The 14,850-nt window shown below is 38.5% G+C and overlaps 1 protein-coding gene across 1 annotated transcript in view; it reads left to right on the forward strand.

Annotated features, from left to right (window-relative positions):
* SPON1 (spondin 1) overlaps nt 1-14,850 on the forward strand; it is a 145,427-nt gene that overhangs the window by 115,811 nt on the left and 14,766 nt on the right. Inside the window, exon 7 of the mRNA XM_065755470.1 lies at nt 5,212-5,276. Coding sequence (XP_065611542.1) covers nt 5,212-5,276 — 65 coding nt within the window. The remainder of the gene's footprint in view (nt 1-5,211; nt 5,277-14,850) is intronic.

Below are 14,850 nucleotides of genomic sequence, written 5' to 3' on the forward strand. Positions count from 1 at the left end.
TGATGGGAAGGGGTGGAGCCTGGCTCCACCTCTCCCAGACCCCATTTAAGGGCTGACCACCACCAGGGAAGGATCTCTTCTCAGAGATCCCTCCCATGTGGAGTCAGTGGTGAGCCTCCACCATCATAAAGGTGAGCCACTCTCTTTTTGCTAGTTGTCTGTGTACCATCTCCATAAGCCTACCAAAAATATACCATCTTCCACCCTATTTTTCTTGAGTGCTATTCTTGGGGGTTATTTGCCCTACACCACGTAAGTAATTAAAAAAAAATCAGGATATTTAATCCCTTTAATTTCCCATTAAAAGCTTCATTTTTACTGTTTTTTAAAGTGCATTGTCAGCTAACATCTGTGTAGTCACTGTAATGAAATTATAGCTCTAACATACTATATTTTCTGAAAAATATGTCCAATACTCATGTTTGGGGGAAAAGATCAGCCTGATTATCTGATATACAAGTTGGTTTTTTTTTCCTGTGGAAGTAGATGTGAAATCACTCAGTAAATCACTTTCCTGCACAGCAGAGCATTTGAGCAGGGACAAGTTAAGCACTGGTTTACTTGTATTCCTGAAACTGGTTCTGTTTGAACAGAAATGATTAAATGGGTATTTGTGAAGGGAAAAATTGAAGTTGTGTGTACTATGATCAAATATTCAACTCAATTTGTTTGTATTTATTATATATCTGACGTTATGTGAGGTTTTCTCAGCTGGCACTAGCAGCTGGAGGATACACAAAATCACTTGAAATTAAACATAGATAATTCAGGGGAAAAAAACCCAGAAACAAATGGGCATACGATTCTTGTGTAATTCCACTGCCTGAAACTGATTTCTGCTGTTGTTTGAAGTAAGCCAAAGTGCGTGCTAACAGGTTTAAGAATCATCTCCATGAATCTAAGCATATCATTACACAGAATTTGATTATCATCAAATGAGAATAGCAAGTCTAATTAAATTATCGCGTTTGGTTTTTTCCTTATTTCTGACGAAGTAATGTGTGACTACAGCCACAGAATGGTTCGGGTTGGAAGGAATCTTAAAGGCCATCAAGTTCCAGCCCCTGGGCCATGAGCAGGGATGCCTTTCACTAGACCAGTTTGCCCAAAAGCCCCATCCAACTTAAGATTTTCCGAAAAAATCTTCTTTTCTGAAGTGGGAAAACCCAGCTTCTGCAGGCTAAAAAGAATGACATCTCAGCACTGAGGTTTAGGGCAATGTCAGCAGCCTCTTTGGATTGGCAGCTCACCACGGGAGCCTTGCAGGTTCAGTTATGTAGTGATCATGCAGTTGGCCACAGGAAGCTCCTGACATGCTCAACATAAATAAGAAGTCCTCTGAAACCTGGGCAGACTCAAGCAGGTAGTTGTTTATGCAGTTAATAAAACACATCTATTCAGAGTGCATTACAGGAGATTACATCCTCAGTTACTATAAAGGAAAAAGTCTGTTTAGTACATCTATAATGGTTTTCACATCCTAAAGTGATGTGTGTGCCTGAATGGGGTGGAGGTGGAATAAGTTCTAATAAATACTTGTCATAGAAGATCTGATCTGCTTTCAGAAGTTTCCCAACTACACCTCCCAAGTGCTATATCATTTTTGTTTTCATAGCATTTGATTCCCCACAGAAAACATGCTGTGTTATACTTCTTCCTTCTTGCTTTATCTCTTTCTTTTTCAAAATCAAGTCCTTTTGGAGGTAAAGGATGATCCTGTGCTTGAGATGGTATCTTCAAATTCAGAGATGTTGGTTTATTTCGAGGAGATATTCTATTCGTTATCTGTGAACTGAGGATAATGTTACTACTTTTACTTTCTAAAGTTCCTGTGAAAATAAATCCACTGTGGATAGAGAGGCACTGAGTTATTATGAGGATGGGAATTAAATATTCTCAGTTCTAGGACAATCAAATTGAGTGCTGAGCAGTGGCAGTGTGAAGTGAGTGAAATTAAGCTTTGGGCTCAGAGCAGGTGGTTTTCATTCTCGTAGTTCTTGAATCTGACTCTGCTTTTGATGTCAGATTATACACTGTCATTTGTGTAACTGAACTGGTTTGAATCATTACTACAAAGAGCTAAGTGGTCCGCATGGTAACATTTTATAATGTTGTTCAGCATGCATAAAATAAAACTAGCAATAAAAATTAGTCATTAAAACTAACTTCTAGTACAAAAAAATCTCTAATTGCATCAGTTTCCAGTGTGCATGAAATAGTCTGTGTCCTGATCCCCCAAATGAAATAGTGCATGAAATAGTGCATGAAATAGTCTGTGTCCTGATCCCCCAAATGTCTTTTATTCCAAAGCCATTCAGATGATGCTTAATGAATTTCCTGAAAACTTTCATTTCTTTTTTTAATGGATGCTATCCTTTCAACAAGGTGTTTGAATTCCTTTGGTTCACCAAGACCTCACATCAAGCTCTGTCTTCAATGCTGCTTTTTTGAGGAATGTCCCACTTTCTGTTCTTGCAGATTAAATCTTTTTAATCTTCTGAAAAATACATCGCTTGGAAGGGGTTTCATACCATGGGATTCTTTTTGGTGTCACGTAATGACTTTATTCTGCATGCCACTTCCATTGGGCATTGCAGGAACAAGTGGATATAAAGCAACTCATTAATTTTTACCACCTTCAGAAAGTCAGTAAGGTGCCAGTGTTAGAATGATGTTATCAACTCTTTCAAATTGTGTTATTGGAACTTTTTGGACAGCAGCACTTCCATAGAGAACAGCTGCTGAGTCAACCACCCACTCCCAGATTGAAGACCACATGCAGAAAAGGGATTTGGAGAGAGGGATATTTGTTAGCTATTTTTTTTTTTTTTTTTGCTTAGGTCCAAAAATCCAAAATCCACTGAAGTCGTTCTAAAGACTACTTTGACTCCACTGGACCACTGAGCATGTAGAGAAGGGGTCATTCTGATACAAGTGGAAAATAAAATTATGTCATTGAAATAATAACAACAACAACAAAAGATAATAGAAGTTTGACAGAGGTTCCAGTAATATCTACAAAGACTTTTTATGTCTTCTAAGTGATTATGTCTATCTACACTTTTCAAAGGGATTTATCATGAAGGTTCCCAAGAGACAACTAATTTAATAACTGCATTGTGACTTCCTGCTTAGAGAAGTAGCAGAGGTGCTGTACAAACAGCAGCAGCTCTTACAGCAGGCAGAGGATGCTGTGTAAGCTATCACAGGGCTGCAAGTGATGGGGATGCTGGAGCTGCCTGGCAGAGCAACTTTGTGTCCTCACTGCCCTGTGGGGAAAGCTTCCACATAGTGATGTATCAGTAGGCACAAAGCACACTTGGCAAAAGATGAACTGCAGATTTTCAGCTATCTGTCCTTTGTTTTTTTTTGTCCAGGAGGAAAGCCTTCTAAATGGGAAAGGGAAGAGGCTAGCAGTGTTCCTCCCATACGTAGCTAACAACTGATAATTAGTTCCGTATTTGTTCCTTGACAACTTCTGCATGCACAGAGGCACGACATGTGCTTGACAGCTTTTCTCTTGCTTTTTTTTCTTCTTAGAAGAGATGCGTATCGGGCTCTACCTTGCTGATTTTCAGGAGAACTACACGAGTGCTGGTGCCCTTTCCTATGACATCTGACATTGTTATGTTTTGACACTCCATCACTGTGCAGATGATGTGGTTTTCTGTTTCAAAATCTACCAGTTTCATTACTCAGGAGTCACAGCTTCCCAGCCAAATACATAAATGATGATAAGACAGCTTGGACCGTAAAATGAAAATCCTAGTTCTTATGCCATGTTTTGACGTGACTTTGAGTGTTTGTTGACTTCAAATATCAAAGCAAAACTCTGGAATTTGAGTTTTTGTTTGAGTTTTGTTACTGTTCAGAAAGCAGTCATTAATTCAGCTCTGCATCTGAGTGTTCATCTCCTTCAGAGGTGAGGGAAGTCTGAGTGTGCACACTCTGCTCCCTTTTTCCTTCCCTCTGTGCTTAGTACTAAACTGTTAATCATGGTTCATCCACTCTTGGTATGTAGTTTAAATTTGAATAGCAGATGTTTAAGTGTTGTCAAACGTGAGCGATTTGGATGTTCCTGACATGATTATTGTCTTCTCTTGGAAAAGCTCTATATGATTTTAATAAACACAACCATATCTACTCATAACAGACTTTCTTTGGGAAGTATGACACAGTTCTCAATATAGACAGCTTCTCAAGGAAAATAATTGAAGATATGCCTGGTTGTGAAGGCTTAAGGTGTCGAATCAGGAAAAATTAGAGTTTTATAAGACAGATTTTCACAAGGTGGCTTGTCCACTCAGTGAGACAAGTGAAGGTTCATGTCCCCTGTGTAATCCTGAGACTGCAAACCTTGTGTGTTACAGAGAGGGCCTGTCAGCATTGTGATAACCTTGCTTGGTAGGAAGGGGAAATACATAATAAAAAAAAATATACAGCAAGTAGTAGAAATGACCAATGGAAGCTGGCTTTTTTAACAAGAAATTAACAGGATTAGAGCTAACCTGGGCTATCAGGACGTGCAGGATATGGCATGATTATTGCTAAACAGAAAGGCTGGCTCTGTTGGAAGTGCCAATTACTTGTAATGTATGAGGTGGATTTCTTAGTGTAATTGGGAAATACTTTCAAATGACAGTGAAAATCATATGAGTGAGTTGTGAACTTTGTGTTCCTCTAGGCGAATTACAGGGATTAATTCCTAGGGGAGATGGGAAAAATGCTTCTAAAAACTGTGATAGATGTCTACTGGGCATCAGAGCCTTGTTAATAGTTTCCTGCCTTTGTCCTGTGTTTATTATATCAATATAAAGTTCAAAACTGCTGATGCAGAAACTGCTACAGGCTTAAAGAAATGATGTTTGTACAATGCTTTGCCACACTATTGCAAATTGGTGGGTGCACTGTTTCACCCTCTAATTTTACACGAGTAAATGGAAAACAAAGGGGAAGTGCTATCCATGGTTTTACACGGAGGAGATTGCAGCGTATCCACCGCAGGCTCTTAGAATTAGGAGGATATTAAATAGTATATCATACATTCTCAAAGGATGTGTTAAATTGCCTAGGGCAGTAGCCTCTTACTGGGGAGGTGTGCACCTATTCCTCACAGTCAGTACCTAAAGGCACACTGAGTCTTCGTGTCTTTTTGCTGTAAGTCATTGCAGGATTGTCCTAATTGCTTTATTTTTCTGTCTCTCTTTACAGAGTGATGAGGTTTTAACAGTCATCAAGGCAAAAGCACAGTGGCCTGCCTGGCAGCCTCTGAATGTGTAAGTAAGTGGGGAATGCTGTGGCTCAATAGCCTTGTGCTCAGTGTTGGCTAACAGAATGTTCTGATTGTCTCATCTAATCATTCACTCCTCTAAAAAAAATCTAAAAACATTTTGAAAGGTGAGTTTTTCATCCTTTTTTGGTATTGCAAACAATGCTTTTCTCTCACATCTCTTCATGTTTTATGTGCTTTGGTTTGCTGGCTGCTACCACAGAAGGATCATCCCATGGAATTTGTGCCTTCATTGAGCAAGCATGTTTGTGCAATAATTGATCAGATCCATATTGTACAGTTCTACACACAGTACTTTAGTGCCCTGTTAATGCACTGTATCAGTAACAGCAAATAACACAGAAATGAAGGGGTTTTCTGCCTGCAGGATTCCCTAATTCACCAAGAAGAGCCTCTGAAAGGAATAATTCTTTAAAATACTTATCTGAAACACTTTATGATGATCTCTATTGTGATCCTGAGGGTAGTACAAGCATAAATATTTTATGAAGTGAAATAGCTAAGTAGCTTCTCAGGATCCTAACTTAAGAGCTCGCTGGTGCTCATCAAACAAGCGAATAAAGCTCTTCTGGGGATAAAGCTCTCTGACACTCTTGAGTTTACTGGTGGTCTATGAGGGGAGAAGAGCTTGGGTTGGTCCCTGTACGGGCATCTGTGCATGGCCCAATGCTCACACTAATCATCCAGGTCTGAATCAGTGGGATTTATAAGAAGTGACTGAAGAGGAGAACCCAGTACAAGGGATCTTCTCATTAGCTGAGTCATATTGAGTCCATGGAGAAGCAGACTAATTACTGCAAGACTGTAAGGACCAAGCAGTCCTGTTGACTCTACAAAATATGAGAGGGAAGCAGCTAGTGAAATATGGTGGCTGGTGTTTTGTTATCTGCACTTAAGAAAGTATGTGAAAATTTGGAGGTTAGTCAAAAACAAAACAAAAATGCCAGAAGAGTTCAGTTTTTAGAAAACTAACTGTAAGAGGCTTAGAAACTCTTAAGCAGCTTAAGAATTAAGCTACTCAGTTTATTAAAAGAGATGATCACAGCTTACACAGTGAAAAGATTTCTGAAAGCTGATGGTTCTCTCATCTGTCAAAACTTATGTAACTCCTCGTAGCAGAGAAGCAATGGAAATTTGTGACAAGGAAATACTCACTAAACATCTGGGAACGGCTCTAACAGTGTGACAAATCTTCAGAGGAAATTAGCTGAGCATGAGCAGGATTTTCCAACGCTGGAGTATGTTTTAACTATGAGACAGAATAGGCTGTGCTCAGGAATTTTGTGTGAGACTGTTTGACTAGTGTTATGCTAGTGGTCAATCTAGATGACAGGAATGGCATTCTTTATGGTGTTATGCTCCTGAAATTTTTGTTTTTTAAGGATATTCAAATAATGAGCCTAAAGGAATGTGGTACTCCTATCTGTCGTGTTCCTAGACACGCTCTTTCACAAACATGCATGCAAACACTTCTGCAGCATCCTCCAGATGTTCTTCAGCCCCTTCTTATCTTTTCTCTTTGCTAGTTCCCACCATTCAGTAATGTCAAGAGGAATAAATACTGGTATTTGTGCTTTCTGATATTGGGCAGGTGTTCCCTTAAAAATTTCCTTCACTTTATAGACACTGTTGGATTTTTGGCTTTTTAATTTTTTATCAGATTTTGCCATTATATCCTTTTTAATTCCATTTTATAATATCATTGAAGTTGCAAAGGAATGCGTTTTTTTTCAGTTCTGATTAACTTCAATGTTAATTTCTCCGTATGAATTGTCCCTCGTGGATTAGGATTGTACATGTTTTGAATAATGACTGCTCTGGAGTAACATTTGGTCTATTATTATGCATACCACCGACATCTTACTAATCAACAATTGTCTAAAAGTTGTAAATAATCTTTTGCATAATCATGAGTTGCGTATCTGGTATATAGTATAGTGTGACACTGATGTCAAAGAGATGCTCCAATGTGTCAAATGAAGCAAAGCCTAAAAGCCTTTCTGAATGTGTTTTACAACAACTACACTGCATAATCCTGTTGTGCCAATTCCTAGAGGCCTGAAGTGCCAAAAGGTGGCAAATTGTGCCTGTTCACTCTTCAGTTTTCCTTCTGACTCTGTGTGGTGACTCTTACATGTAACCCCCACTCAAGTACGAATAAGTGGTTGCTTTGTCAATTGCACTTCAAACTGGTGAGAGGAGAGCAACAATTCTTTCCAAACTTCGTGAGGGCTTTAATTACAGAGGTAATTTCATGCTGCTGTGGACAACTTGGAAAGCAGTCACATTTGCATGGGTAGTGGCAGGAGACATTTTGGAGGGGAGATTTCTGGGCTCCTTGTTTGACATAGGTGCCAAATCAGGCAGAACTGTCCCTTCAGGTGAAACCAGAGAGAAAATAGGTGGAGCATACACAGGGCTAAGCACTGCTGCCACAGTAGCCAACGTGGGACATTCCCAGCACCTATCCCTGGAGCTGCCAGTTCTGCTCCTGTCATGGATCTCCTGGATGTTTGTCTTCAGATTGAGGGCACAGAAAGTGTGGAGTTTTGTCTAAATCTGACGGTTTTGCAGAAAACCTTTTGTTCTTGGCACCACAGATAAGAACAGAAGTATAACTGAGAATTTTTCTTCTACTCAGGAAGCAAGTAGAGACTTCTGCATGTAGATCCAGCGGGCACAAAGTTCCTCCACACGGAGAGGTCTTTAGTTTCAGGTTTGAGTTTGGTTACATGAAATCACAGGTCAAGTTGCCAGCACTAAGCAGGGAAGGATGCAATGATACTGAGTAATTTTCTCAGATGCTTGCCATTAATTATTGTTAAGGCTAATACATTTTAACATACAGCTCCACCTGCAGTACAATACCACAGTATAGAAACTGTATCTTCAGTAAGCACGGTACTTCACTGTCTTCTTTCTTCTTTCTGTCACTCCTCTTCTCAGTTCCTGTATACAACTGCTTATTATCACTCTCTTTTATTTGTTTTGCTTCCTATCATTCATTATCTTTTACCCTGCTTTTTTACTGAGGGCACCAGCATGCAAAAAACTCTCCTGCAGGAGACAACTAGCACTAAGGCTGCTCAATGGAGAGCATCATTGAGAGCATGAGGAGTGCCATGCCAAGCGATAAATCAGCTTCCCATTGTGTATGTTTGTATTATCAAGTTGTGTGTCTGAAATTCTGACTTTAAAGTACTTGGAGGGAGTGCATTCTTCCTCAGGTGTAATGGTATCAGTATACAACATGCTGTCTAATAAAAGTAGTTTTTCTTATCTTACTTGTATAAACAAGAGCACAGCTCACTGCTGCCTATCTCTCAGCTGTGTTTCAGGCAGAACCAAATTTTACTTTCAGCTGCAAATCGCTGGCTTTTGGCAGTGTGAAAGATAAAATACAGCAAGTGCAGATGGTACAACTGATATCCGAATCTGCATATCTGGCAATTGCAAAATAGTCAAGCCATGACATCATAATATGGGTACATTTAGGGTAAGGTTTGTAAAGATGATGTGCGTGAAATTCCACAGGAGCTAATATCCCTAAAAAATTTTCTCAATGAGCATTTTCATTTAAATAAAACAAAAACTCAGGAGAGTCCACCAGAGGAAAATAAACACCATTCCTGGTCAGCTTGTCCCACTCTATAACATGAGTTATGTAGTCAATTACAAGAATTAAAATTGGATCCTTATGAGAGGTATGGGCAAGAGTAGGTTGGTGGGCACGGAAGCAGTTGTCAATTGCACATTTTGGCCAGGGCTTTGTCTTCAGTGTGGTGTGGTCCAAACCATGTAGTGTTGTGAAGGCACTTGCTGTTTTTGCAGCTGCCTGTTTTTCATGGTCATTCTGTCCTTCATGCTCTATGATTCCTCACTGTCATCATCATATATGCATCTTATCATATCTTATATTGCTATCATCTGGCCCAGCCCTCCTGCAGTGGACTGGGACACCGCATCTATAGGTTGATCAGGTGCTCAGAACCCTGTCCAGCCTGACCTTGAATGTCTTCAAGGCATCCATCACTTCTCTGGGCAGCCTGTTCCAGTCAGACACCATTTTCTGAGTTCCCCCATCAGTCACACAGTAACAAAACATAAAGGGATGGTGGGGGAAGGTTCAAATTCGACTGCCATACCACCAGCATCTGCCTCTGGTGTTGTGAGTCAACATAATAAAATAGGAGGCATCATTTCCAGAGCAGCCCTTCTATTTGATTGGTAATTCTTGTGTTCAACTACTTTTTGTAGTTCTTCTAAGCCAGGAAATCATTCAGCACTGTGGAAAATGACAAGTATTTTCCTTGATTACAATTAAGAACTAAAGTCTAGAAAACCATCCCCTCAAGGCTTACTTCTGTCTCTCCTGAGACAGAGGAACATTTCAGCTCTCTGTAGTGTTTGAGTAGGTACGGTCCTATGGTTTTCCTCTTCCTCTTGACTGTGTGCAGACCTTATTCTTTCTCTTTTCCATTTAAGCAGCTCTTCCCCATTTATTTGGAGATTACCTGAAAACGCTTCAGTAAGCACTTGAAAGTGAAGCTTAGCAGAAAAAGAGGCCTATTCCTTTATAATTCAGATGGATAGAACTACTTAAGTCTGAACAATTTATAAGTTGGTATCCTTTCCACCCTTTACAAATTACCCTATCAATCCCCTTTCATTTCAGGTTTTAGAAATCCTTTGTATCTTTTCTCTGACTACGTATAAGTTGGGGCTGTTTTTCTATATCAGAAAATAGAATATTTCCAAGTATGTTTTTTAACCATTGAGATAGCTAATACAGCTAAGCTGGGCAACAGAGCCAGCTGCTCTGGAAGTCAAACAACTATGCTACAGAAAGGCTATGAGGAATGAAAAAAGGGCTCTATCCAAAATATAAACTGATGGATCTCACTCTCTGGAGAGAATTATGCAGGAACACTCTTACATGTTCCTCCCATCATTCTAGTCTTTCAATCTTTATCTTCTTCCAGAATTCTTCTGCCACAATTTGAACAAAAATATGTTTGCTGTACGTTCTGATTCTGCAGTGAATTTTCAGCCTCGATAATTGGGTCATTGGGTGATTACTTAGATGCTGTTAAATGGAGAACCACTTAATTCAGAAATGAAACTCTTCAGTATCTTCTAAAGTATAATGAAATAACTCCCTCCTCTCACTGAACTTCTCATTGTTGATCTCTGTTGTGTCTGATATCCTACAGTTCATGACTCACAGTCTTACCGTTGTGTTGTCTCACTGATAAATATCCTTGTGTAAAACTAAAGATAACAGCCCAAGGCTGTGTATACAGTTGCATACTTAAAAGATGGCTTCAGCAGTGAAAGCAGCTTTAATAACCATTTGTGACTACATTAATGTTACTGATAATATCTAATCAGTTCTATCAGGTGGCAGACAGCTGAAAGACTCCAGCTTTATAAACTGTGTGCTGCTGAGCCTTTCTTTTGACTTCACAATCGTTGCAAGCTTTGTTTCATAGAGAAAGCAGATATACGAAAGGACGTTGGAAAGAATTTAGACAACTATTTGCTATGAACACCTCATTCCCATAATTTCAGCCCACATCTGTGACTGAAGTGTTTACATACCTAAATAGCTAGCAGTAACATTACTTAGTGCATAAAATGCAACTAACCTTCAGCATTCCCAGAACTGACTACATGTTTACAAGGGTGAGGAGACCTCTGAGAGCCAACAGACGTAACTAAATCAAATTAACTCCTGAAATCAGTCTTTCCTCTGCCTATTGCATTAGCAGGGGTCTGATCTGACAGAAACCTTCATTTACACTATTTAAGTTAGCCAGACATCCATATGGCCAACAAAATACTTTCTTGCAATATAGCAAAGACAGTCCCAGTACTTGGGAGTTATACATTTAATTCTTCTTTCTGCCTGATGAGATTTGATTAGCAATACTAAAAGCCAGAGCAGCAACCTACATAGTGAGCAGCCTTTACCAACCACAAGCCATGTCCTTGTCGCTCAAGCTTTGTCATTTTGCATGGATCTTGTAAGTATTTATTAGCCAGAGAAATAAATCAATCACTAGAATCTGCCCCTTGAGAAAAGGTGGTGATGGGGTGGAGGCAACTTCATATGATGGGGAAGGGTATATGTAGAATAAGCACAGCTCAGTGGCATGTTCTCCTATTTAGAAATCACTCTGTCTTTATTTTGTGCCACTTATGCCAATGATGATAGCCTTTTTAGTTCCTGGCTACCTTGGAAGAGAGGCTGTACCTTGGCCAACAAAAATATGTTCAATTTCCAGGTTTTTAGCATTAATTTTTAAACACCTGTCAAGTACTTTCAGTAGAAAGCATGAATTAGGTACATTTTGGTAAATAAAACAAGTACACAGGTTTCCCTTTTACTGCATTCAGCGTAGGAAAAATGTTTCTGTTAACTCAAAGATACACTTTAAAATAAATGATAGTGCAAATAATTTGCTTACATCTAGCTGAAATTGATTTTCCATTACTTGTGCTGGAAATAGGAACAAATTGAATAAATTTGCATTACATTCATAATAGATGGTGTGTATTTTTAGATTGAAGATTTCAAGAAGGCCTGTTTGTGTTTCTCTTTAAAACAAATACATTACTTGTGGAATCCTTTTAAGATTCTATGGAAATACTTCAGAAGTAATTTCTTTTTAATAGTTTATGAATTTGTTGTTCATACCTATCTAACTGGAGAATAAGAGAAATTAATTTACCTGTCCATCTCTGTGAATTATCTTTTTCAAAGCTGTGGATTTGGATAAAATGTAAGTGCACACATTCCACAGAGAAGCGTGCAGTTTTCCTTCAGTAAGACAGATATGAAAAAAATATTTATGGGATATATTCAAAATCAGTATCCTCTTGTGCTGCCTACTCTTGGGGTACCTCCTGAGATACTTTTTCCTGTCCTATGAAGAGTGCTGAAATGATTTTCTGTCTTGCCACCCGATGCATTTTCAGTAAATGCTGATATTGGTGTCAGGATGCAATTTATAAATATAAACATCAGAAATAAATTATTCAGTTGCTTCATTAATCAAGCCCTTAGACTACCTGGCAGAGAAACTGAGATGTTTAATATACAACTTGTATTTGGGCTTAACTGGCTTGCTGAAAGGCAAAATACAGACTTATTCTGAACAGCATTGAACCAGCTGTACTGGGTAGGAATAGTTTCAATTTTATTTTTTGTTTCCTCCAAAGTGATAAGAAAAGCTCATCTCATAGTCTTTTAATCATCTTATCACTGTATATCATTAACATTTGATTCTACAAATTGCTTATAAACACTGTTACACCTAATGATTTGAAACTCATGCATGTATAATTTCACCTATTGTGACTAAGAGTTGGCAGAGGGTTATAAAGCAGCAAAGAAGCATATTATTTACTGCTACATCTTATATTCTATATAATGCTCATTTTTGTTGCATGCTTGTTAGGTATTTTCTCCTAATTGGTTGATGCTGCGTTTATCTTCCCATTCTATTCTTTCAGGAAAGGAAGGTTCGGGTATTTTCTTGTTTCACACATTTATATGTACATCTGTAGCATTTTAACATCTCATGTTGTGCATCTGGATGCACTACCTTTAAGTCTATTTCAGTAGTGAAAAGTTAAGTGTAGTTAAAGCTTTATCATAACAGAAAAGCCAAGCAGTTTTTGGCGAGTGAAGGCTGAATATACGAAATACAGGGGTGTTATTTTTAATAAAGAGGAAAGGATGTAGATCACCTGTGCAACTCTTTGCTATACTGTGAGCAGAACCTAGTGACCTCGGGGTGCTTGTGGGACTTTGGTGACTGTGCATGTAGTGAGCTAATATGTGAAGGATACACGTACAGGGGAGCTCATGGCCCTGTTCCAACACCCTACTGTTTTGGGCACCAGAAAGATTTTGATAGTGTAATAGACTTTATAAAATGATTATCTGTCCTTTAATATAGTAGTGAATAGCAGTGAATACTTAATGTAGTTATGAATAGTGCAGAATATATGATATATTAGATCATTACAGAGAATACAGAATGAGATTAGTAGCAGTACTACTACAGAAGCAGCCTAATAGTAGTGTAAGGCTCTACAAAGACATGATTTTTAGTCACAAAGTTCAACATTCCTTCAATTGTAGATTATTTTCTTTAAAAAAAAATCACTTCTATCTTACAGATAAATCCTTCTCTAGGTTTGCATGGTAATGCTATAAATGTCAGTGATTTAATCAAAAGCTGAGGTGCAAATGATTTTATTGGTGCATAGCTGTTCAGGTAGCAGATACCTCTTACGTTTGATTTTCCTCATGTAAGTAGTGACATCAGTATGATTTGTGAGGGTACAGACTCTCTCCATGCAGTAAAATAGATAACACGAACACTTAAAGCAGTACAACTGATCAGAAAAGAAACTTAACTATGACCCTAAGACAATGTAAAGTTGTGTTCTAAAGCCAACTTTAATGACCAATTTAAGGATTTTTTTTTTGAGGAATAAATATTGTGGCAGGAATAGCTTATGGTATAACTGCAGCTAATAGCTCACAGTACTGACAGATCTTTGACCGTAGTAGTGAGACCATTAGTTGGACAGCGCACGATTAAGCAGTCTGCCATAAAACCCAACCCTGTTACTGCCATTGTAGCAGGGACACTGCTGTATCTGAAGCATACTGAAGACACAATAACATGATTTTTCAATGCAATAACAGCTGCATCCAGGGAAATAAAACTTCCAGCCAAGAAGTAATTAAATTTGTACAAGCCTAACTGTCTCATTCATAACAAGTCATCATGAACAACTCAAAAAATGAAAGGATATAAAATTGCTAGTAGCTAGAGCATGAAGAATTGGAACAAGGCATAGGCTGATAAACTGTCTCAGTTACTAATTTATTCTTGGTGACTTGCCATTATAATGAAGTGAGATGAGTGAAATGTGGTTATATTTGACATATCACTGGATCTATGTTATCCAAAAAGAAAAGATAAGAGGGCGGGGGTTTTTTTGCTCAAGAATTATGATGTGCTACTCTCTTGACAGACGGGTTGATTTAAATTTTGAGATGCTTAGAAGCGCTTCTTAAATCCCTAAGCATCTCTTTCCAAGTAGAGAGAGACTTCTAGAAGAATAGAAGTTGTGATGTTGTGCAGTATGGCTCATGTTTTGCCTTAAGTAGGCACTTTGGGAATATTTACAGAAGACTTTGTGTGAGGTATGTCTCATCCAAACTTAAAACTCTACCTTAGTAGAGTGAAAGTGTCAGTCTCTATAGCCTATGTGTTTATAGCCATGAGCAGTTTTCATAATGAATAGTTGCCTAAGCTATCTACGTTCATAAGAAGTACGGTGCAGCAGGAGCAGGCCTATGTTTTGGAAAAATGAGTTGATAATCAATTAGCCGAAAAGTTCTCAGTTCACATCTGACAAAGTTTAATCTTAGTATCTCAGTATTGCCACGACTGCTTGTTGATGCCTGGTAGATCACTATTTCTTCAGAAACTGACCTTATTTGAGAGGCCACAGAAAAAAAGTTTTGAGAAGGA

Source organism: Cyrtonyx montezumae, unplaced genomic scaffold (assembly GCF_038088225.1).
Source record: "Cyrtonyx montezumae isolate F1298 unplaced genomic scaffold, pur_monq_1.0 scaffold_10, whole genome shotgun sequence".
Classification (NCBI taxonomy): Eukaryota; Metazoa; Chordata; class Aves; order Galliformes; family Odontophoridae; genus Cyrtonyx; species Cyrtonyx montezumae.